This window comes from Ixodes scapularis, unplaced genomic scaffold (genome assembly GCF_016920785.2).
Source record: "Ixodes scapularis isolate PalLabHiFi unplaced genomic scaffold, ASM1692078v2 PGA_scaffold10__122_contigs__length_95168666, whole genome shotgun sequence".
Classification (NCBI taxonomy): domain Eukaryota; kingdom Metazoa; phylum Arthropoda; class Arachnida; order Ixodida; family Ixodidae; genus Ixodes; species Ixodes scapularis.
The window spans coordinates 63,744,435-63,770,466 of NW_024609836.1; the positions used below are offsets into that span (position 1 = coordinate 63,744,435).

The window sequence follows — 26,032 nt, forward strand, 5'->3', positions numbered from 1 at the left end:
GTATTTTCATCTTCATCGCTATCCCAAGACGGATCAGGAATGTCCACAGGAACAGGAGGCAGACGAGATGTCTTTGTTAACTTCATAGCATCCCAGCGTGTACCGCCGTCCAGTTGATATGTGGCAGGTCCCAGTTGTGTATGTATCCTATGAGGTTCAGAGTATGTACTATGCAGTTTATCATGATGATTGGGCTTGAATGCACGAACTGTTTGCCCAGGACGAAACTGTGGCGGTCGTACGGCACGTCGATGATCAAAGTAGGACTTCATTTTCTGTTGATATACGTGGACTCTTTCGGGAAGCTGATTTCGTTTGTCGGGAAGCTGATTTCGTTTGTCGGAGAAGTTATCTGGAGCTTCCTTCGTAGGCATACCCTGTAGATCAAGTCTTGAGCAATGAATCCGCCCGTGGAGAAGAAGTGATGGTGCAAACCCAGTTGCAGGATGCACAGTTCGACGATATGCTTCTAGATGATCACGAACAGCACCAGGAAGCGAACGACCTTGTACTACAGCGAGTTGTAGGCAGGACTTCAGGACACGATTAAATCTTTCGACCTGCCCATTACATTGAGGATGATACAGAGCTGTTGTGCTATGTTCAATACCATGCTGACGCAAAAAATCTTGGAACTCACGAGATACAAATTGGACACCATTGTCCGAGACAATCTCACATGGAAGTCCTTCCCGGGAAAAAACGTTCTTCAGGAACGATATAACTGTGGCTGACGTTACGGGAGACGTAGCTTGGACTTCGGGCCACTTAGAGTGGTAATCTATGAGAACAATGAAGAATCGCTGAGACGGTGGCGCACGATCAATCGGGCCAACAATATCGATTCCGAGCTTCTCCCAAGGTTGGCTTGGAAACTTGATGGGCTGTAAATGAGCTGGTTCCGCCTTGACTGTTTTGTCCTTTGAGTGACACACTGTCCAATTTTCTATCTTCACTTCGATCTGTTGTTTCATCTGAGGCCACCAGTTGTGTTCGCGGATTACACTTGTGGTTCTTGATATTCCTTGGTGGACTTCATGCGCCAGTTCAATTATACAATCATGTAGTTTCACAGGAACAACCATCTTTTCTCCTTTGTATAGAATTCCTTCGTTCAAAGAAAGTTGATCTCGTACCTGATAGTAAGGTCGTAGATCTGCAATTGAGTTACCGTCTTGCGGCCAGGATGAATTAGTGTAACGAATCACTGATGCCAGGACTGTGTCGTTGGCCGTAGCCTCTTGAAAACCTTGTTTAGACGATGGAGCCATGATGGTAGAAACTACTTCCTCGTCGAACTTCCTGCCTTCTTCAGTGTCGGGCACTGGTAATCTTGAAAATGCGTCAGCGACGACATTGGCTGCTCCTTTCTGAAATTGCATCTTGAAATTGTAATTCAACAGTCTTGCCGACCTGCGGGTGATTCGTAAAGGACGAATTCCGGAACCTTTGTTTGAAAGTAAAGTAACCAACGCTTGATGGTCAGTTCAAATGACGAACGATCTTCCCCACAAGTAAACATGCCACTTCTCACCGGCCCAAAGAAGTGCGAGTGCTTCCTTTTCGCCAGTTCAATATCTGCGCTCAGCATCAGCCAGTGAGCAAAATGCGAAAGCCACAGGACGAAGTTGATTACCATACTGTTGTTGTAAAACAGCACCAAGACCATACTGTGAAGCATCTGTTGCCACGACTATAGGTAATGTCGGGTCAAACATGGACAAAATAGGAGCTTTCTGGATGGAAGCCTTTACATTCAGGAAACTAGCCTCGACTTCCGGAGACCAATTGAAATTAACACCCTTACGAAGAAGTCTACGCATTGGCTCAACGATGGTGGAGCAATGTGAGATGAACTTACTATAGTATTCAACAAGACCTAAAAACGCTTTCAACTTTACTGGATCTGAAGGTGTTGGAAAATTTAGGACTGTATTTACCTTAGATAAAAGGGGTGCTAATCCTTTTATAGAAAGAAGGTGTCCCAAAAATGAAAGTTCTTGAACTCGAAAGACACCTTTACGATTTAATTTCATTCCCGCTTGGGAAATACGACACAACACACGACGGAGGTTCTCATCGTGTTCCTTCAAAGAGGATCCATAGACGATGATATCGTCCAAGTAGAACCGGACACCAGGACAGTCCTTGAGAAGTTTAGACATGATTTGTTGAAACGCTGCGGGTGCAGATGCCAAGCCGGAGCAAACTCTCTTAAATCTCAATAAGCCCTCATGTGTGATGAAAGACGTGAGGTCCAGACTCACCGGGTCGAGAAGAACTTGATGATATGCAGATGCCAGATCCAGTTTTGAGAAGACTGCTGCTCCACGCAAGGAATTCAAAAGTTCATCAGTATGAGGAAGCGGAAATGAATCTACGACGACAGCTTTGTTCGGCTCCCTAAGATCAACACACATTCGGATGTTACCGTCTGGTTTCTGTACGATGACGATGGGTGACACCCATTCAGAAGCATCGACACGTTCAATGACACCCTGTCGTTCTAACTTGAAAATCTCTTCAGAGACACGATCCCTTAGAGTCATCAGGAGACGTCGGAGCTTCGATTGTACAGGTGGAACAGTATGTTGCACCTTAACCTTATGTGTGTGGTTTTTTACCAGAGCCAATCCAGGACTGAAAAGATGTTCGAATTCTTCGAAACCTGGTGGCAACTTGGATGTATCTCGTGTGGATGCATTTGATATAACAGGAGCATTGCTTGTATTTCTATGATGACTTGTTGGGTCTATATATGCAGAACTTGATGGACTCGCCTTCGTAGGATGATGGTGTGGACGTTGACGTCCTTGACTCTCAGAATGGTGTTGAGGACTTGAATCGTCCAGGACTTTCGGTGTGGTTTCTTCAGAGACCGGAAATGAAGGTGAAGATGAAGGACTGTTTACATCCAGAGCTGAAGCCAGTCCGGAACTTGCAGCTCGTTGCAACCCAGAAGATGAAGGACTGCTGATATCAGGAACTGATGCCAGTCCGGAACTTGCAGCTCGTTGAGAACCAGGAGGGAGCGTGGCTTGATGGGACGACACGGTGGCCGGTCGTTGCTGCGGCTGGGTCGCTGATCTCACATCAGGTCGTGGTGCTCCTCTCCTTTCAGCTGCGTTGATATATAAACATTGGTATTTAGCACCATTCAAAACAAGCTTCAAGTCGCGGACAACATCGATGCCAAGTAGTGAGCGTCCAGTCTCAGTGACGTAAAATTTCAAAGCCGCCCATCGATCTTTAAAGATTACTTGTCCAACAAAGCATCCCAGGACAGGGATCGCATCCCGCATGTAGTGTACGAGAGTCTTCGGTGGTGGATGTAACTTTATGCTGTTATCCCTGTTGATTTCCTTAAATGCACGTTCACTCAAGACTGATACAAAGGAACCCGTATCAACAAGGAGGCGGAGAGGAATTCCATTTACCGTGATCTCGGCCATGAAAGCGTCTCGATACACGGTGCCGCTGTCGCCTCGCTCCGCCATCTCGACAGGAAGCGGGTTGTCTTCCAGGAACGTTACACTTGACAGCTGATCCTGAGTAGGAGGGGGATCCACCAGGCCCACCAGGTTAGACCTGGCTTCTCTGGACTGCCGGTCGGCGAAGGTTCGCCGTGAGTCACGGCCTTAAACCGGGAACGAAGACTATCGCCGGTCATACATGAAGGCAGAGGACGGCGGACGACGGCTCCGACAGACTGCCGCGAAGTGGCCCAACTTCCCACACAGGAAGCAGGTCACCTGAGCTGCCGGTCACAGCGCGCGTTCATGATTACGCCGGCCGCAGAAGTAGCAGGCGCCGACGGCGTCTCCTTATCCAATCCGTGGCGGAGCAGGATCACGACCTCGCTGCTGCGGAAAGGACCGCGCCGCAGACCGGGGCCCGTGACCAGGGACGACCAGGGCACAAGACATCCCGGGGAGAGTGTGAGACGGTGTGTAGCCATGGTAGGGGTACGGGGGGTAGCCGGGTTGGCCATCTTGAACAGCACAGGTGGAAGAAGATGGCCATGGACCGCCATCTTGAAAGCTCGGCCGACTGGGCGTTCGAATGGGCGCGCGCTTCTGGACCCGCTGGACTTCAACCGGGGCCGGTGCCCGGGGTTGTTCGTGACGATGAAAGGATTCCGTCGTCTTTGTGGACTGCTCATAATTAAGTGCTAACTGGACAGACCTAGATAGCGTAGGCACCTCACTGCCGGTACATTCTCGAAGAATTCGATCCTGGACGCGTTTCGAGTCCAACCCTTCCAGGGATGCCTCACAAAACCGTTCATCTAGGTTGTCCCGGAAAGCACAAAACGAGCCCTGCCGGCGCAGCTGGGCGAGGAACTCGCTAACCGTCTCTCCGGGACGCTGAACCATCTCTCGAAACTTCCTGCGTTCTAGCGAAACACAGCCGGAAAACTCGAAGTGATTACCGACGGCCTCTAAAAATGCTTCGAACGCGTCGGTTCCTTCAACGACGGGCGTCTCATCGAGTTGAAAGGCATCCACGACGCGCTGCTTTTCCGTACCCAACAAGGAAAAGAGCAGGGCTTTCTTACGACGAGGTTCGACGGCGTGTAACCCCGACGCGTCAAGGAACGAAAGGAAGGAACGCTTCCAGGCAGGCCAAGCCACGGCTGGCGAACCGGGTACAGCTAAGAACATGGCCGGCGGAGGGAACACTGTCGGCCCGACCGACGCAATTGCCGACGTTGCAGTGGAATAAGATGAAGTGTTTTTTATATATATATATCTGTATTCTATTCCAAAAGTGTTATGTAAAACGCAAAAGTGGAAGTACTGGGCGAGGTTGTGTGCAGACAGACACGCACACTCAACCACTAAAGACAAGGAGAACTATAAACTAAGCCTATACAAGAACATGGCGAAGCGCCGAAACGAAGACCTCGAAGCAAAAAGGAAACTGCATACTGGAACGCTTGCCGGGGCCTACTCCAGAAAACCAAGCAACCATGAAAACTGTATTCCAACCACCGAACCGAGACGCGGGGAGCCGCCGACCCCTACGCCTGACTCAGCTGGACGTCGTGCAAAAACCCCTAAAAAATAATCCCATCCTTGTCGCCATTGTAATATTTTACGTTGAAAAGGGGACCAAGACTACATGATAAGAAAAGGTGGTTTATGTCCGGTGACCGAAGCAGACGCCCGGGGGCATAAAGAAGCAGTCCAGCCAAGTCAAGGGTCAGCGAGCATCTGTTCTTCTTTTTCCGGCCAGGCTTAGGCGCGTGCCGTTCGCTCGTGTTGATTACGTCATAGTCGGCGTGAGACCGGTAGTGCCATCTCTTTTTTAATTCAAGGAATACAACACCTTGCTTTTTTCTTGAGGTGAAAATGGGAACATTACACTATTGTACCCTACGATTAAATTCGTTGAAATGACATTGTTAAGTTTGTTTGCCTCTCCCCTGTAGTTCCTTGATTTATTCTTAGTTCTTAGAAATATGTCGGATTTCTACAGCATGTAATTGTTTTGTTCTGTTTACCGCCACATCACTAGTTTAGTTCTCTTAAGTTTTTTTTTTTATTGTTATTATGAAAATAGCTTGGGGAGCAATGCTACATTATAGCATTACGATATTTCCCGGTTAATATAAAACAAAATAAAATCGAGGGAAAATAAGGCATCACGTCTGCAATGGACTGACTACCTGTGCATACCCACATATGTGAACTGCGATTCGAATGTAGTAGGAAATTGGATCGAAATAATACTGTACACAGAAAGTAAGGAACAAGAAACCCGTTACTTTGTTTAATCGTGGTTTCATAGAATCACGTTTCATTTCCCAAAGCGCACATGCAATAATCGTACGTTCACACACACACAAAAAATGAAAAAAAAGACGAATAATATTTTTTGTTTTTAGGAGCAAGTGTAGATATCGCTTCCTAACATTCCGTCTTAGCCTCACCGAGTCGATCCTCTCGGATCGACTCGGTGAGACTCCTCGTGGCGTCGTCCGCTTGGATCGCGTGGTCGTCGTCGTTGGCGACTTGGCCAGAAGGGCGGCCGTTGTTCAGATCATCAAAGAAGTCTCTCTTTGCATTACAGAGGTTCTGAAGAACGCTGTAGCCCATAACGACGAGGTCGCATTGTCTGATGCTGGCGCTGTCGACCAAGTCGATTTTTTTTAAATCGCTGCTTGGAGAGCCCGAAAGTGTTTACTACGATTGTCACTCTCTGTTGAACGTGCTTGCTATTATACGTAGTCTTCCAGCTCGGCAGAGGCGCTTTTGAAGACTTGAAGGTAATGATGACTTACAGCAGCAGGAGATAAGCCGAGTCCCATGGCAGACTTGGTTGCCGCGTCCTCGAAGAACGGGCTCTCCTTCAATATGAGGGCGTCGTACGCTGAACCAAAGAACCCGATGTAGGCGCCCATGAATCGATTCTGATCATCGCAGATTCTCTGCAGGACAATGAAATTAAACATGCTCCGATTGCAGCAGGAGCTCGGAGACTCCGTTGGTCGCAGGATTCACCCTATGGCAATCACCAGTCGCCCCGATCGCTTTGTGGGTTCCTTTCCTTCTAGTCTTCTAGGAAGCCAGCTTGGCTCCTCCGACGTCATTCCTCGTCAGGCTGGGTGATTATTCGCGCGCTGATGCCATTCAGAAAGTTCAGCACTCTTTCAATGCAGAAGTGAACTAACGACACTGTTATGCCAAAGCGGTCCTCAATCTGGTATACTGACTGTGGCTCTCGAGCCTAAGTAACTAAGCACGACCAGCAAAGTCTTCTCCGCCGAAATCTGCGGTCGTCCACAAACAGAATCCGGGTAAAACGGCGAAGCTACATATCGGCCAGCCAGCTCCGAGTGTGTTTCTCCTGAAAGCCTGAACAAGTGCATCAACTAGAAGTTGATGTAGGTGTCGATCACCTTGTTGTTGAACAAGGGAACCCTGTTCCTCTCGGTCCGTGCCGAAAAAATCGAGGCAAGGGCGATGACGTCGTCGAGCTCACCGTCAGTCACGTCATCGATAAGCGCTATTGCAGCCGCCAGTAGGTTCTGACGGGTCATCGCCGTCTTGATTTGGCCAAACTGTCCGGGTGTACGAGGCCGATGAAATGTCTATGAAAGCAATCGCAGCACGAAAGCAGACGGTAGCCATTAAAATGCAGACATGTTTTATTGGATGCTGCATGCACTTTTTAATACATTGTGTAAATAAACATGCATGTAAAATATTTTGTTAAAAAACTGATATGAGATAAACGGAAATGCTCTCATCCAAGCGCTAGCAGACGAATTTCCATGGCGACATACAGAGTCGATGGCAAAAACAGACACCTTGCGCATCCGTTTCGTCGGTACTTCGGAAGTCGATCACAGCGCAGTCCTAACACGGTGGCAGCACTGGTTCTACGCCGCCGCTGCACGACTCCTGGAGCCCTAAACTCTACAAACACAAAGTTGGAGCTGAAAGTTCGCGAAACATGCCGATGGGACGTCGGTGAAAAAAACGCGAAGTCATCGTCGTGACCACAACACCTTGCGTCTTTATAAGCGGATAAAAACACTCGAAACCTAAAGAATAAAGTACGTGGGCTATAAAAGGTGTATCTTTTTTTAATTATTTTCTATGCCGGGCAGCTTTTATGAGGCACTAGTTCTCAAAGGGTTTGAGCGTGCGGGTGATGTTTTGAACGTAGAACTAGCATCTTCGCGCAGAGCAGAAAGAATCAAGCAGTACTTATTAAAATAGGATTTTATTACGTGGCAGTCAATTTAATTTATCGTACCTGCACAGGGAGTTAGTTATCCCGTGTTAGTGTGTAGTCTTTGCCGTATTGCTTGGTTCTAGACGTCCATCGTTCGTGTGGCACGTATATACCCCATACTGAAAAACGCCGACGTCGTATTCGCGCTAACAGTGTCCCATAGTGCACATAAATACATGTACAAAGCGGTTTTAGTACCGTTTTTAATGCAATGTATTGGAAAGAAAACCGCCGTAATTGACCAATCGTTTTGTCTGCCCGACTTAGAAATGTTCCAAGCTGTCCAGTTCGCAGAAGTTATTAGGGGTATTTGCTTTCACACTCTAAAAAAAGAGGGTGTAGTCGGGTGTATCTGGCGTACATGCACCCCTTTCCTGGAGGATGCACCCTCCGCTACCCAGCCAGTGTACTTGTACAGCGACAATAAGCATCCTCCTCTTCCTTAAAAACCTTTAGGTGTATCAGTGCACCCAGCTTTGTACACCGCCACGCAAGCGAGCGAGCATAACCACACTGTGGGACTACTTGGCGCGCCGTCTGCTAGAATCCTATTTGCTACGTCAAGGGAGTGCTCCTGCGAGGTGGCGCCACCGAAAGATTTCGTCCAGGGTGGCCAGATGCGGCCGAGCGAACAAGCGGACAGTCACCCCCAACCAAGCCGAAAAAAGCGGCCCCTTACGAAAATGGCAGATCTGGACTTATATAAAAAAAAAAAAAAAAAAAAAATATGGATATATAAAAAATTGGGCAGATCTGGCCATATCAAGCACATCAGCTTAGCGCCCACGTAATGTCCCCCTGGGCGTATAACTCACTCGCACAAACCGCATAAGTGTAGCGTTCACGACTTCTTCTAAAACAACGGTATCTACCGTGCTGGTAGTTGACTCTTCGACCCTCCACAGCGGGAGCAATGGTAAACTGTGCCGCGCTCGGCTGTAGCAATTACCCGGTATCACGACGATCGTTTCGTCGTCATGAACCGCGAGACAGAGTGTCCGTCAAGTTAGAGAAAGTACGAGCGGGAGGAGAGGGATACGCCCGCGGATGACCTAGCATTATTTACCAGTATTTCGAAAAATCGTAACAATCTTTCTACAAGCAACTCGTTTGGAATTTTGGAACGCGTAATTAAGAGTCTGTGCTGCTGTTGTTTTTTGGCGACACGTCAAAACTTTGTCGGCGGCTTGTCGAAACTTTCTGCTTGTAGCGCAATCGCACCAATACCGAAACATTCTGCACAATAATTCTCCAGGCTGCCAGGAGATAGACACGGCCTAAATCTAGAGGTAATCTGGAAGAATACATTTAGGAAAAACGATCAATTGTCACGAAGTAGGTTGCAGCGCACTTACGTTGACGAGACGCGACTTGAAAGGTGTTGTCCGAGGGAAATGTCGACACGGCCAGGGCAAAACCACCACTCGAACACTGAAACGAAAAGATGCCCGTGAAGATTCAACAGTATGTAGCACAAGCTGTCGTTTGTAGAACCGAACACTAAACACATCACAAAAAATTCTTGGGCTTCTTTGAAGAAATCGCTTGCAGAAGCAGACATACGCATCTGCCACAGAGGGAGAATTCACACGCCAAACTAGGTCCGGCTAAACGCATTCCGAGATCGGCAACGGCTAATGCGTCATCCGTCAAACCACGTGACCACTCACCATTTACAACGCTTTCAGCTTATGGAGAGAGAAAAGGATCGAAGGAGAGGCCAAAACGGGGTTTCACGAACAAAAGGCTTATCTTTTGGGGCCACAACGAGGAGGTGTGTCACTTGTAACGAAGGTTGACAGTGCTGTGAATGCTATGGTGTGGCCTTGGGCGCCAGGCAGGTGAGATGTCCTGCTTTGTCACCAGATTCTAGACTGTAGTCACGTGACCCTAACCGGAGACACGATTGGCCTAAAACACGCGTAGCGTCTACCCTGCTGTCAATACCGAGTGAACATACAGCTCTATGAAGTCTAGCTTTTGAACTCAAAACGATGCGAGTTTCAAGATACTATGTTTTACGCTGTTTTACATTATAATTTTAAATGAAAAAATTAACGCGACTATTTCTTTTTGTGCATGATGTCGAAAAATAAATAGATAAATAAATATGTATATATATATTTTTTACCAATAAATTTAAAATCACGTGTACACTGTTTCAAATTTTTTTACGAACGAGTTATACATAAAAGACATCACGGACAGCACATCTTCCGACTTTCAACACACGATGAATCGCCGTCGCTCGCAAACGAACGGATGCGATGCTGCGCGAACGGTTTTGAAAGAGCTGCGTATTGTACTCCGGGCGCAACGGCTTCCGTTCGAAGGGAAAAAGGCAAAAAAAGTCAAATTTGGGGATTTTACGAGCCAAACCTACGACGGGCATCTGGCACGCCCCAGCGGAGGACTGAGGATTAATTTCGACAACCTGAGGATCTTTTGACGTGCAACCGAAAGCTCGGTTACACGGCGCCTTCTCCGCAATAAGCCTCCGTCATACTGCGGGCACCTCGGTCGGGATTCGAACCCGCGAAGGGAAAAAGGATTCGGGACGGCGAAGTAGCGTCTTGCATCTTGAGTAAGCTAGCGGTTCGTGTTTACCCGCTCAATTTAGCGGGGAAACACGAAAAAAAATTAGTTTCACTGCCAGATTTCGCGGGAAAATTGACGTCACGTGACATACGTACGAATTCATTTTCTCGCTACATTTAGAGTGGCGGTTACACCGATGGCGACGCCAACACCACTTAACTCGGAAACGGGCGCCTAAGAGCTGCGACTAAAATCCATTATTTGATTAATTCGCGTTCCGATCGCACTTCGTCATATTGTCACACATCAAACATAGAACCAAATTTCATTTGTCTTTCAATCTTCAAATTGCGCAATTTATTAATTGGTTCAAATACCTGGAATAACTTCACTTTAAGGATGTCGACAATAGTTAACCAATTACATGAGACTCATGCAATATAGATCAATCAACTAGTGTCTTAGCGAGTACATATAACTTAATGCTTGCACGACTGAAACGGGCCCATATATCATTATCAGGGGCGCTATATTTGCACGCCTTTATGGTGATAAATGGACGTATTTACGCACTCATACGGCCAGATCTGGCAGTATTTGCCCACCTATATGGCGAAATACGGCCGTATTAGCTCCCATATCTGGCGAAATACAGCCCTATTTGACTGCTTATATTGTCATATCTGAACGTATATAAAATATATCAGGGCCATATCTGACATTTTCGTACGGGGCGTGACCTTCGTGAAGAAGTCCAAAACAAGCGAAAGTTCAATAAATGTACACATTCTTGAAAATAGTTTATTAACAATAAAATAAAAAAAAGAGAACTCGCTCAAATACGAAGGCGAATACGCAGCGTGCCATGCCACTATCCACAGAGCGGATAGTGGCATGGCACGCTGAGTAACATGCCAGCTCGAGCTCAAGTGCAATATCTTTTGCTCTACTTCGACCACTTCGAAGCCATTTTGCGCAAAATACAATGGCAACTAGACACGAGGACCGCGACCACCGTTACTATATCAACTCGGTTGTGGAACTTTCTATAGACGCCGTACATTGGAGGGAGTCCGAAACCATGTCCGATTCTTTTGCGGCGAGGTGGCGCTGCCGGCGCATTAATCCGCGCATTTTCGTCTGCTACTGCTCCGCGGCTGCCAACCGCTGCAACTGTTTGCGAGTCCCAACCCGACTCCTTGGCGACCAGCATGGTTTACGGTTGGTTTTCGCCTTTTCGCCAGTAAAAATACAACTGGAGCATGATAAGCGGTAGGACCATGATGGCATACGCTTTGTATTATTTCAAAACGTCGCCGCCTTAGCTGTGCTGACAGCGCGAAGCGTTTCGAACAACCCAAATTCGTCGGCGCCACAACCCGGTGGCTACAATCAGGGCAAATTGTGCATACTGGGGGGCTATGTTGCGCTTTTTGGACTCACAGGAGACTAGGGAGAGGGAAGTGACGTCAACGACACAGCAAACGCAGATTGGGTGTTGATTTCGTTTTCTTCTGTCAACATCCAATCTGCATTTGCTCTAGTCGTTGACGTCACTTCCCTCTTCCAAGTCTCCTGGGAGTCCAAAAAGCGCAACATAGCACCCCTGTAATAGTAGATGTGCCGTCTTACCAAGACAATTCCATTGCTGGCCGTGATCGCGTAAGCATCCGAACGCTTCGATTGCGTTGGGGCTGTAGAGGTCGCCACCTATTGACTTTGTAAATAGTCTGTCGCATTCCTGTGGCGCCCCCTCTCGCTGTACTTACTTGTTGTCGCTTGATTAAATTCATTCCTCTGTTGTGGTGGTGGAAAACCTCTTTATTGGTCCTGCGAAAACCCCTACCCCTCCGTCACCCCTTCACCAACACACCTACGCACAGTCTGCCGGTGAAGCAAGTGCCGGGTTCGCTGGACGAAACCCCTTTGTCCCTCCAAGTCCACACACATCACACCATCCTTGAAGTCCTCCGGCCAGTCCTGGGTCCCCGATGTTCTGAAACGTGTCGGTCGCATCCTGGCTCGCTAAACACTGTCCTCACGGTACGGGCCCTCAATCCATCAAACATGGTGTCAGAAGTGAACCGACCTCGACGCTAGACTTCAGGACACTACAATCATGTCCAACGAATCCAGCCCGCAGTGGGTCGGCGTCAATCTGCGGCAGCCGGACGCGTTCGACTTTTCGAACGTCGGGACTTGGCCGACGTGGCGAGACCGCTACGACGACTATGTCACCGTGTCTGGGCTTGGACAAGCGCCTCAAGACGTCCAGGTACGCTCCCTCCTCTACTGTATGGGTCCAGAAGCTCGTCCGCTGCTCAACACGTTCTCGCTCGACGCGGCGTCCCTCGTTTCGTACGCCGCAGTGGTTGCTCGCTTTACGGCGCACTTTGTGTATCCAGCCAACGAGCTCTACGAGTCTTCGCGTTTCCACAAACGCATCCAGCAACCTGACGAAAGCGTGGATGCCTACTACGCGGAGCTGTGCAAGCTCGTGAAGCGCTGCAACTACCCGTCAGCTGCGATAGAAGAGCGGCTAGTTCGTGATAGGTTTGTCGTCGGCCTGCGTGACACGCGTCTCTCGGAGCAGCTGTGTCGGAACGCTAAATTAACTCTCACTGAAGCCTGGACCCAGGCACGTCAGTCCGAAGACGCCGATAAAGAGAAAGCGTCTGCGCGGCCAAGCAACGAGAGTTCCCGTGCAGTCCAAGTCGACGCTACGAAAAAAGATAAAGTTCCATCCCGTCGGCGCTCCGACGCCAAAGCAGCTCGTGCAAGCGGAGCCCAAGCCAGAGCAGGGCATCCCCGTGAGTCATCGGCCTGTTCGTTTTGCGGTCGCGCGCCTCACGCGCGTTCAGACTGCCCAGCACGGGACTCGCTCTGCAACTACTGCAGAAAGAAGGGACACTTCGCTGAGGTGTGCCGTGCAAAGAAAGTCAAGCAAGGCAAGCTCGGCTCTATCCAGCTGCACGCTGTGGGAACATCCGCTAAAGCTAGGTACGTGGACGTCACCGTGAATAACTACACCGCGGAATTCAAGGTGGACTCTGGAGCGGAAGTGTCTGCCGTACCGAGTGACTTTCCCAACGTGCCGGCCAAGCTTGACAAGGTTGAAAGCCTGCTGACAGGACCCGGAGGTCAACCGCTGCGTGTGTTGGGGTGGTATCTGGCACAACTGCAGTGGTAAGGGAAGAGAAGCTCTCAGCGGCTCTATGTGAGTGACTCCCTTTCCGTACCTCTTCTGGGTCTTCCGGCGATTGAGGCTCTCAAGGTTGTACAATTCCTAGGTGCTGTGGATGCTCCCGAGACAACACTGCATGCCGAATTGTTTCGCGGACTGGGCACACTCAAGGACGAGTACACCATTCGCCTGAAGCCAGACGCCGTGCCATTTTCACTCAGCGCACCTCGTCGGATTCCCATCCCGCTGCGAGAGGTCGTCAGGCACGAGTTAGATAAGTTGGAGAGCGACGGAGTGATTCGTCGCGTCGACAAACCAACCCCATGGTGCTCCGGACTCGTCGTCGTCCCGAAGCCTACCGGAGCGTATCGACTCTGCGTCGACCTGACACGGCTCAACGAAGTGGTACTCAGAGAGCACCACATCCTGCCGACAGTCGAGCAGGTCCTTGGTCTCCTGGGCGACGCGGCCATTTTCTCTAAGTTGGACGCCACAGCAAGCTTCCATCAGGTCAGGCTGGCAGCCGGCTCGCAGGAGCTCACGACCTTCATCACTCCTTTTGGCCGTTATTGTTTCTGTAGACTCCCCTTCGGCATCACCTCGGCGCCGGAGTACTCTCAAAAACAAATTGCCAGAATCCTCGAAGGTCAAGAAGGCGTCGCCAATATGATCGACGATATTATCGTTTTTGGACGTAACCAGGAGGAACACGACGCTCGGCTCAAGCAGGTGTTGTCTCGGCTAGCAGGAGCTGGCATCACACTGAACAAAGACAAGTGCCGGTTTGGAGTCTCCGAGGTCTCCTTCCTGGGAGTTATTGTTTCCGCAGAAGGAATCAGGCAGGATCCCAGCAAAGTGGAAGCCATCCGGACCATGGATCCAACGAGTGACATCGCTGGCGTCAGACGCCTCCTTGGGATGGTAAACCACCTAGCAAGATTCCTGCCTCACATCTCTGACGTCACTGCCCCAATTCGAGTCCTCTTGAACAAAACTACGAGCTGGACTTGGCAGCATGAACAAGAAGCAGCGTTCGCAAAGATCAAGGAGCTGCTCACTTCAGACCGGTGCATGGCCAAGTACCACCCGGCGTATGCCACGACGGTTTCTGCAGACACAAGCTCTTTTGGACTCGGTGCCGTCTTGCTGCAGACTCAGCCGTCGGGAGAACGTCGACCGGTCGCCTTCGCTTCGCGGTCAATGACAGACACCGAGCAACGATACAGTCAAACGGAAAAGGAGGCATTGGCGACGGCGTGGGCCATCCAGCGGTTCGACGAGTTCGTTCGTGGTATAAACTTCGACGTGGAGACGGACCACCAGCCCCTTGTTTCGCTGTTCGGAAGGATGGAGCTTGACATGCTACCTCCGCGGGTACAGAGACTTAGGCTCAAGACTATGCGCTATCAGTTCCAGATGCTCTATGTGCCTAAAAAGCTACAGCAGACACCTTGTCGCGGATTCCTCCAAAGGCACCCTGTCCTTTGGACACTGTGGAACGTTTTGCCACAGATGTTGTTGACAGCACCTCCGAAGTACTGCCTGTCAGCTTGGAGGATGTGAGGAAAGCACAAGGCTCTGATGGCGAGTGCAGTGCACTGATCTCCTTTTGCCAGCGCGGGTGGCCGCAGAAGTCAAAGTTACCGCTGCATCTCGGAAAGTATGCTGCCTTGATGGATGAACTATCTGTTTGCAACGATGTTCTTCTTAAGGGTGCCTGCTTAGTCATCCCCTCTTCACTAAGGCTGCAAGTGCTGACGTTGCTGCACGAGGGACGTCAGGGAATTAACCGTAGCAAAGCCCGGGCTCGAGAATCGGTATGGTGGCCAGGCATAACTGCGGAGATCACTTCCATGGTTACCAATCGTGAGCAGTGCGCCTCCACTCGTGTGAACTTGTCGGAGCCGCTGGTCTCCACCCCTCTCCCCGGTCGTCCGTGGGAAATGCTCGGCATGGACCTATTCCACCTCAACGGACAAACCTTCATCCTGGTGGTGGACTACTACTCCCGATTCCCAGAGGTTGTAACGCTAAGAAGCACGACAGCTCAGGTTGTCATCGACGTGATCAAGAGCATCTTCGCTCGCCATGGAATTCCTCAGCGCGTTAGGTCTGACAACGGTCCACCATTTTCTTTGAGAGAGTTCACATCTTTCGCTAAATCTTACGGGTTTGACCACATGACCAGCAGCCCTCACTTCGCCCAGTCTAATGGAGAAGCTGAGAGAATGATCCGGACGGTAAAAGACCTCTTTCGGAAGGCAGATGACACCCATCTCGCCCTCCTCAGCTACCGAGACACCCCGGGAGTGAACGGTTTCAGCCCAGCCCAGCTTTTGATGGGGAGGCAGCTGAAGATCCGAGTTCCTAAGCGCGACGAGCAGCTCCGTCCAAACTGGCCAGTGAAAGACAAGGTAGCCAGCAATGATTTAGTCTACAAAAGACAACAGGCTGCAGACTACAACCGGCGTTCACGCGGCCACGGACCTGCCGTCACTTCGAACCGGAGAGCAAGTCTGGGTGAGACCTGATCAAGTGCGCGCTACAGTGTTGAGTCCCGCTCAACGACCACGAAGTTATATTGTGGAAACAGAACGGGGTGGTGTTCTTCAGCGAAACCGCCGCCATCTTGTGCCTTTCGGTGGAGAGGCACAACCACAAGATCAGCCCGAATCAGCGCAACACGTCTTGGTTCCTGAACAATCACGACCTGCAAGCCCGACAAGGCCGCCCCCTGCCACTGAGCCGGTCCCGGTCCCAACCGACAGCGACGGTGTTGTGCGAACTCGTAGTGGCCGACGTGTTGTTCGGCCGACTCGTTTAAATTTGTGAAGTTTTATTTAGTGGGCTTCCTCCATCTTTCATCTTTCATAAAGGGGGGAGATGTAGAGGTCGCCACCTATTGACTTTGTAAATAGTCTGCCGCATTCCCGTGGCGCCCCCTCTCGCTGTACTTACTTGTTGTCGCTTGATTAAATTCATTCCTCTATTGTGTTCTGAAACGTGTCGGTCGCATCCTGGCTCGCTACACCCTGTCCTCACGGTACGGCCCTCAATCCATCAAACAGGGGCCATTGCTTTCGTTCTGTCGTCGTTATTATCTTGGGCACGCTGATTTGATGGACGAGCTAAGCTCAGCACGCCTGATTCTCAGTAGGCCAGATGCAAAGGCTACAAGCGCGCCGTCAATGATGATGATAGCGAGTATTAATGCGGAGCGCGCGCCCTCTAACCGGCGCCACGCAAAGGGACATCCCTTCCGGAGCCGAGTTCCAGAACTGAGTTGGTTCTAATCATGGAGAATAGAAGGGTAGGAGAGGGCATGACGTCGGCCGCGTAGCCTTTACAAGCCATGCTCCCTTGACGCCTCGCCTTTCTCATTTTCCTCCTTACTCTCCTCACTTACCTTGCCAACGTGACCACACCACGTGACCGTAGCTAGCCTTCGTCTAGCTATGGGGTACTAGAATACACCACAGGCTAGCCTTCGATCTGATAAAACCTACCGGACGGAGCGCGTGCAAGCCTGCAAGGAGTCCTTCTACAATCAACCATCCATCTCACACGTGACATGTCACGCGCACCAATAGCCAGAGAGATCTACGGTCACGTTGGCCACAACATCGTTTAAACTTTTTATGACTAGGCTTCACCAATATTGCAACGTGCCCTCTTCTAGTACTTATAACCTCCTTGGCTCTAATTACGTTGACCGCAACTGCCGATTGGTAAGATGGGCAAGGTGCCAAAACATTGGTGAATGGATAGTAATAGTTTTGTAGTTTGTGACGGACGGTAGCTTGCGCCACCTAACCGCTGCGCCAAACGGTCATGCTGTTTTGCGCGTTTTTGACGACAAACGCGCTGTCAGTGAGCACGACGAGCACTAAAATAACAATATTTGCAGGAAAAACGCGAATAAGCCAAAAAAAAAAAAACGCGAGAAGCGACTAGAAAATCTACCAGCGACTCAGTGAAAAAAGAAGCCCAAATCCGCTTATAATAAGCGGAACTGGCCACCCTGATCTCGTTGCTAATAGACAACTGCATCTGACCTCCGCCGTTTCTCTGCTCGTGCGGGCAAGTGCGTGCAATTACAAACTTGCCAAAGCTGCGTTCACGCACACGCTGCACATGCTTGCATGCCTGGGGAACCAGTGATACGCCATGCTTGCAATTGAGTGAACTAGAATATTTTATATTCTACTTCATTGTACCAATAGAAACATTCACTGCCGGTCGCTTCACTAAGCACGAACGATATAGACGCTTCGCAACATGTCTGCATGGGCGCCGCCATAACCAACGTTCAGCTTTTGTTTCTTATTATACCGTCTGCTTCACTTCATCATTACTATAACAGGCAAGGTTATTGCCTTTACAGATTATACTGCGCCCTTCTTCCCAGCACTAGTATTTGTGGAGACTCATCAACGTCCGTTTCAGTAGCTCACTATCTCGGTAAAACAGGAGGTCAGCAGTGTCGCATAAAATCTGGCGCGTGCGCAAGGCGTCTATACTGGCTCTGAAGCAGAGCTCGAGCGCCAGAAGCATGCCAGGGAGCGAGCGTCGCGAGCCCTTTCAGATCGCGTGTTCTTCGTTCGACTCTACGCTTTGCCCAGACGCATCGCAACATGAAGGCTTCTTCTCTTCCGACCCGAGATCGCACCGGCTGCGCCCCGACTGCCCCATTGGACACAGCGCTTGTTTTCGGACACGGCACTTTCCAACGGCTGGCACTGATGTGCGCCACGCTTTCCATCTTCATCTCAGTAAGCAACGGTCTCGCCGCCGTAGTATTCGCACGGCCCGTGGAACACTGGTGCAGACCACCGCCAGAGCTTGCTTTCATGCAGACCGACGTCTGGAAGAACCAGAGTATCCCCGTGGAACCGGACGGCACGTTCAGCAAATGCACCCGCTACGAGCCTCTACTGGACGCGGGAAATGCCACGGAGAACCGGACCGTGGTCTTCTGCGACGAGTGGGACTACGACCTGGCGACCTCGGGGAAGTCCATCATCAGCGAGTGGAACCTGGTTTGCCACAGACGCCGGCTCCTTTTGCTCCATTCGCTCGTATACTACGGAGGAGCCATCGCCGGGTGCGTGATCGGGTGCTTCGGGGACAGCCTTGGCCGCAAGCCTGTCTTCATGGTCGCGCTCTTACTTCAAGTCGCCTCCGGCACGTCCACAATCTTCTCCAACACGGTTCTTACATTTATCATCTTGCGCTTCCTGACATCGGCGGCATCTTTGACGGTTTTGAGTATGGCGTCCGTTCTGCTGTTTGAGGTGACGAAGACAACGCATCGCGTCGTCTTCTGCGCCTTTGCCGTCTCATGCACATGTGCCGCGCTGCCGCTCTTCCATTTCCTCTTACTGGCGGTAGGTGGGCACTGGAGGGTGGCTCAGGCGGTACTTATGGTGCCGACATGCTTCCTCCTGTTCGCCTCTTACGCCATTGAAGAGTCTCCTTGTTGGCTGCTGGGCTTGGGCGACGTCGAAGGCACCGAGCGCGCCGTGATATCGGCGGCCAGGGTCAATGGCTATCCCCTGGACGAGGTGAAGGTCAAGATGAATAAGATAAAGTACGAGACGTTGCGGAGGGGCAACACGCAAACGAACGTTCATCAATCGAGCCCCCTTGACCTTGTGCTGAACAGCTCTCTGCGTTTCCGATCTATCATCCTTTTTTCGTGTACGCTCATGACGCTCCTTCACTACTACGACACCTATTTTGACAAGACCTTGGTAGAAAACCGGACGGGGCACATAACCCTAATAGTTGCGCGGCTACCTGTCTCGACAGCTTTCTTGTACGTCCTGCACTACATGAGCCGGCGCAAGGTACTTTCCGTCACCATGTTAGACATGTCGGTCGTGCTAGCCTTTCAGGCTTGGCTAGTTTGGCAAAAGGACGACAGCATCCAGCCAATTGTCACAATTATTATTAAGGGAATTGTCCTGGACATGATTTCAGTGGCATTGTTCGTTTATTTGTTGGAGATATTCCCCACCGTGCTACGAGCCACGAGCTTTTCTTTAAGCTCCATGTTCGGTAGAAGCGGAGTCGTGCTATTGCTCTTGATCAGGGGGCCCAACCCGCCAATTAATCGAGCTCTCGCCATGGCGGTAAGCGCGTTGATATTTTCTCTGATCAGTTTAGCTTTCCTTGCTTTACCCGAAACGACGAAGGTCATGGCCACGAACACCATTCGCGAGACAGAACTTGAGGACATGTGGCAGGTGCCTCCCAGAGAAGACTTTACGCGTCTCAGATCTATTTCTTCGCATTCAAATGTTTGTAAAAAATCCTAGGCGCAATTTGTTTTATTAACGCTGCTTTACATAATGGGACGTTTTATAAAAGAAAAACGTGCAATGTGCCAGTGGCGTCGTCATCTATGCGCGTCTCCCCCGAATCCGCAAGTGCGCTGCTCGTGCATCATACAAAAAACTGTGTTCGCTTCAGACACAATGACAGAAATCCCTGCGTACACGCCTCAAAAATGTTTGAAAAATGTTTTCTTCATACATATGAATGCTTCGAACACGTCTGTAGAAGGCGTTTTCCCAGAAATTGAAATTAGAATATTGCCTAATTTTTTTTTTCATGGGGGGGGGGGGGGGGGGGAGGGAGGGGGTGTCAGGGGGGTGGGGCACTGAGATTAGAGGAGTCGTTGCGAATAGACTACTGACTCTATTATAGGGGCTGGATGGCGCATAGCCACTCTCCGAGCAGGGCGCAAGCGAATCCACAAGAAGTTTAATGCTTGTCCCGGAAGTCGGGCGTATGCTGGGCTTCCTAGTGCATTCAGTCGATGTTTTGGTCCGTACTTTCCGGTGTCTTTGAGTGGGTTTTAATAATCATGCTCCGAATTAAATCACGAAAATGGGGCATTTGAACTTGGGACATAGGCACACTTGATCAACTAGAATCTCAAAATTGTGTTTACAATCAATGGCTTCCCATGATACTTCTCGGGTCTTCATGTGCTTGTACTGCACAACAAGCAGGCTCTCTTGAGGTGAGAAGCGAAAATCCAGCGCCGTCGACGCTTTTTGAACCAACACTCGGAAGGGTTACAAAGCCTGCTAAGCGCTCACTTCCGGGACAAGCCGCTTACTTCCGGTGGCTACATACCTATTTGCTCAAGGTAGAGTTCCTGTTAGAGTGTCCGTTCCTGTATAGGCTCCCGGAGCCTATACAGGAACTCTAGATCAATGTAGGGTGCCTCAATGTGCGTCTGTCATAGGGTGAAGACACCCATTGTTGTATTGAAAACTGCCTGCGCGTGCCGAAGGGGCCTTAAAATTGCGCCAAAGCACCGGGCAGGGCCAAGCTCTCGCTCCGAACGAGATCGAAGCGCGTGCATTCTGGGCATAGAAATGGCCGAGTGTATGAAGTGTATGAAGTGTATGAAGGCACCCTAGCTCCATGCGCCATCCAGCCCTCTCTAGTGGAGATCAGTGTAGTAGACCAATCTCACTAGGCGTTCGACGCATGCGTGGAGCCGCCATACCTCGAGTACAGTACCTCGAGTTCACAGGAGGCAGACGGCCATGCATGCGAGGGCTCGTGTCGTCTCGTGCTCCACACGTGCAGAGCTCCGGCGGGGTTGTTGCACGTGCAAAAAGACGGCACATTGATACTTAGAGGCCGCCAGAAAAACAAGTGTGTGTGTGTGTGGGGGGGGGGGGGGGGGGGCGGGAGGGGGGTCGATGTACACTCCCCTAGGGGGTGTGTAGGGAAATCACTGGTCGGCAGACAGTTTTAATGGGAAAGCATTAACTATACCATGGAGCGGAGCTGGCGGCGTCTGTAATCACAAAAAAAAAAAAAAAAGAGAAAAAACGTTCAAGATGTGCTTATTTTCCCACTGGCTGAGCGAAACGGCTAATATTTCGAGTTCGGTAGTGAATTGCCGGCGAGCCCTTCATGGTGGCACCGGTGACCAAAAACGCGCAACGGTGCACCATGTGACCTTCTCCACCCGAACACAAAGCGCCAGCAACTGGCGTTTTTATTTGCCCGGGTCGCGCGTGAGCTTTGTTAACTTCTTCCTCGGTTATTCTATGGTACAATAAGAACGCTGTATGTGTCAAAAATATAAAATCTGACTCCTTGAGATATGTGTAAACACAAGCGGCTTTGCAATAGTTTTCGAAATATTAATATTACCGCGATTCGCACAACTTGGAGGACCTTAAATTATGAAGTTAAATGAAAGGCAGATTAATAAATCGGTGTGGGACTGTCCGCACACGCGTCTGGATTTCCGAGGAACTCTGGCCATAATACAAGGGTCCCATGGAGGCTTGAAAGCGTCGATTTTCATATTTTGTTTATTGTCATTGCCTTTTTTAGAAACCTCATTTTTCTTATTGCGCCCACCCCTCTTGAAATTGAAACGAGTATTCGAGTATCGAACTGCATCACTATATATACACCTTTTTTTTTTTTGAGCAGCGTAATAACGTGTGTCTCAGAGCAAACTGACCTTGCGCAAGCTGGAACAATTCTTTCAAAAATATTGGCTTTCTCTGAAACATAAATTATGTTTATCTTCGTTGTTTTCGCTATCTCGTCTCGCAGCACAAATGGGTGTCGGTCTTGATAGCTTCGTTTGCCACTCGAACCCGCTATTCGCAGCTTTCGGCAAACATTGTTTCGTCTAGTTCCCCTTCCCCAAACGGATATGACGATACCGGATACAGTCTGGAAGACAAGCTGCCCGAACTCTTAGAGCTGGGGCAAAAGTGTGCTGGTAAATTGCCCCACACGCCAGGGAAGTGCCGCCAGAACAGCCTGCACCCACCAGCCTTTGACCACGCGAACGCCCTTGCCGAAAATATGGCAAAATATTTTGCCGGGAAATGACCACCCGAATCAGCCGAGAGCGCGCGCTCAGCCGTCGCCCTCGTGTCAGGCGTTGCCGGAAAGGAGGCCGGGGGGGGGGGGGGGGGGGGGGGGGGGGCGCTTTCGGCCGTTTCTGGGCGTGCTTGCTAGAATACCGTCTCAGCTGAGACTCGGGCTATGTTCCAAATCCTACCAGAGTAGCCTGACTCCAACGTCAGCGGGTAATACCACGTGACTATGGTGCCTGGATCGCGTCTTCGACTGGTGTGTTTAGCGTCCTATCCCGCTTATACATCAAAAGTGGTCCCAATGTGGCAACAAATGACGCGAGTGTCGTGCTGTTGCCTGTCGCGATCCTGGCGGTTGGCCGTAGAAATGCTGGCGAAAAGCACGAGCGAACGCGAGTGTCGCTTTCGTCGCGGCGTCCCTTTAGGCGTCCCAACTTCCGGCTGCTCCAGCTTCCGTGAACTGTCACTGTAGAAAGCGACCTGCAGCAGAACAGGCGTCTGCCACTTATAGCACAACTGTTGGGGCGCCGCCAGGGTCGCAACAGGCGACAACATGACACTTCTATGACGTCATCAGGCGGAAATCGAGGGACCACTTTTTTGAACCCGGTAAAGGTGTATCCACAGGACGGACCGGGCCGCGGACCGATTGATCACGTGATGCCCGGCCCGCGGAGCGCCCGGCTGCAATGAGCATCCACACGGCGGACCAAAAGAGCAGACGACAGAGCGAACGGGCCGGACTAACCCTCGACCTCACAGCTCCGCCAAACGCAAGCAGCGAGCTGCTTTGAGGCTATTTGTAAGGAGCCAAGATGGAGGTTGAACGAAAGAGACGTTTGGCCGCGGTGGCCCTGGCGTTGACTCTTGAGAACGAGGAGGACTTAAGTGAAGCGGAAAAGGCACGGGGACATCTTTAGATGATTATTTGAGTAGTCGTCGCGCCTATTCTCCCACAGAGCGGGGAATTGCTCCACGAGCGCGATGAAGTAAAAAGTTGCACCGTCGCGCAACAAAAGGTTCGTCTTCTTTGTCTTCAGCAGTTGGCGCCAAAAGAAAACGACTTTGGATTTGGATTCCAATCCAAACAACAAAAGTCAGCTTGTTGCCAGACGTAGCGCTTCAATTATACTAAAAACGCCGCGGTCCGCCGCCAAGGTCCAGCCGAGAAAAGTCGCTTGGCATTTCTCAGAAGCGCGGGCCGCGGACCACCGGCGGACCTCGAAAAGCGGTGACGTAAGATCACGTGATGCGCGGCCCGCGGACCAAAACGGCGATTTGGTCCGTCGTGTGGATACACCTTAAACACACCAGTCGGAGACGCGTTCCAGGCACCATAACGTGACTTCGCGAGTAAACGATCCGTGACTCGATCTTGGAACGGCCCGGTAATCACATGGATACTTCGCGGATTGGCTTCGTCTTGGGCTATGGCAAAAAGAAAACAGTGGCGATGGCGGATAATGGACGATCTCCAAATCCCGACCACCACCTATTACGGCTCTGGGCTAAACGGCTGCAGGCAATACAAAAGTACCGAAAGGGTCGCAAAACTCCGTAATGGCAGACAGGCCATAACAAGAGCTACGGTAGAGGCCAAGGAATACGCCCAACAATTAGATAAATGCCAATGGCTAGACTACAGCTCTTCACTCTCCGACAAAACTTCGATTACGAAGCTATGGGCTACAAATCGGGCTCTGCTTGGGAAAAAGAAGGTGAAAGGAGGGACGCTCACGCTCTCTTTCAAGATGGATAAGACGGAAGAACAGCTGGCAGGAGTGGCGGGGGATCTTTTTTTCTCACAGCCAGACGTGAACGACTGCCCTTCTCCGTACGACGTAGAAATCTTGACGCCGGACGACGGCATGGACCGAACGTTTACGAGGGGAGAACTCGAGTGGGGGGCGCTACCCAAAGGGAAATACCTATCAGCGCCCGGGCTGGATAAAATCATTTTCCAGAAAACACAAAAGAACAGCTCATCTAATGGGTGAACGACATCTGGGTCACCGGAAAGCTCCCTGAGCAGTGGAAGCATTCACTTGTCGTTCCCATTCTAAAACCCGGAAAAGACAAGGAATCACTCAGCAATTACAGGCCCATCTCGCTTACCTCATGTACCTGTAAGGTCAAGGAGCGGATGGTATTGGCACGAATTGACTGGCACCTAGAGTCCTCTGACACCTTCCATCCTTCCCAGACAGGTTTCCGATCCTGCCTCAGAACACAGGAAAGCCTCGCCCTGATCTCGGCAGAAGCAATAGGAAATATTGAACTCGACCGCGCGGCGATAAGAACAGTTGTGGCGGTTGACATCAAAAAAGCGTTTGACTCTGTACTCCGCATCTCAATCATCAGCAAACCAGACAATTCGACATAGTTGGAAGGCCGCTGAACTTCATCAAGAGCTTCCTAGAAGGAAGGACGTTTACGGTCCGCTGCGGCACGCACGACAGCGACCCGAAGATGAACCGAGTTGGGGTCCCTCAGGGTTTCGTCCTCTCACCAACACTATTTAACCTCGCAATGGCAGCCCTGCCGCATTAGCTCGTCAAGAGACCTGGACTGGGTTTCAGAGTGTATGCGGATGACATCACAATGTGGACGAAAGAAGACATTGCTAAGCAGCAAGACACACTTCAAGCAGGCCTCAAAACAATCGACGCTCACCTAGCCAGGGTAGGAATGCAAGCATCTGCAGAAAAGACCCACTACATCGTGGTGGATCCAAGAAAAAACAGAAATGCCAAGATCGCAGAACGATTTAATCTTGTCCTCGCGGGTAAAAGAATCCAACCCTCCCCTTCATCCAGGATCCTAGGGATCACAATCGAAGGAACGGGCAAGGGAGACATCTGGTTACAAGACACAATCAAGTACTGCAACTTCGCGCTCAACGCAATCAGGCGTATATGCAGCGCAAGAGGAGGAGCGACCGAAAACGTAGCCAATTGGATGATCAAAGCCCTCGTAGTCTTGCGCGAAGTCTACCGAGCCCGCTACTACTGGCTCAACAAGGGACAGTGGCAGAAACTGGAAACTTCGAACAATCAAGCAATGCGTGTAATTACCGGCCTTCCGAAGTTTACCCTCCTCAGCAAACTGCGGGAACAAGCCGGTATCAACCAACTCCATGACGTAGGGAGGGCCCGCACGGTCGCTCACAGTCAGCGCCTAAAGCTCACTGGACAAGGCAGAGAGATTATGAAACTTCTGCACAGGATCACGGAGAACCTCCCAAAACTACCCGAACAACTTTCACCATAGAAAGACCTCGCAGAGATCACCAACAACACGCTCAGTGCACGCAAGGGGGTCACCAAGCAGCTAACACGTAAAGCCAAGGCGCACACCAACTTGATAGAAGCATGGGATCCGTGTTGCATCATGGCTGCCTAGACGGATACCGCATCGCTAGACGGCCCCGTCACCCTGAAGACGGCAGCTGTAGCCATCCCTGCCCTACAAATCAGCGCTATCAAGCAGCTCCCCGAAGGCGCCTCGACCAAAGGAGGAGAACTTACAGCAATCCGCCTCGCCCTCGAGACGGTCCTCGCGCTCCCCGACCCGCTAACAACGAAGCTCCAGACGTTTACAGATTCGCAAGAGGCGGTGAAGGTATGTAGAATAAGAAACAGTCCAAGCCGGATAGTCCGTCGATAAAGAAACTTGCTTCTCAACTAGTCTCAAG

General features: G+C 50.6%; 1 protein-coding gene across 1 annotated transcript; it reads left to right on the forward strand.

The window, feature by feature from the left end:
* Positions 1-18,102: 18,102 nt before the first annotated feature.
* On the forward strand, positions 18,103-19,788 carry LOC120839552 (solute carrier family 22 member 6-B-like). The gene has a single exon (XM_040209857.2). It carries the CDS (start codon positions 18,103-18,105, stop codon positions 19,786-19,788), a length of 1,686 nt encoding a protein of 561 aa, XP_040065791.2.
* The last annotated feature ends 6,244 nt before the right edge of the window (positions 19,789-26,032 follow it).

Excerpts from the sequence above, each read along its gene's own strand:
- LOC120839552 (XM_040209857.2), top strand. The coding sequence starts at position 18,103 with ATGAAGGCTTCTTCTCTTCCGACCCGAGATCGCACCGGCTGCGCCCCG.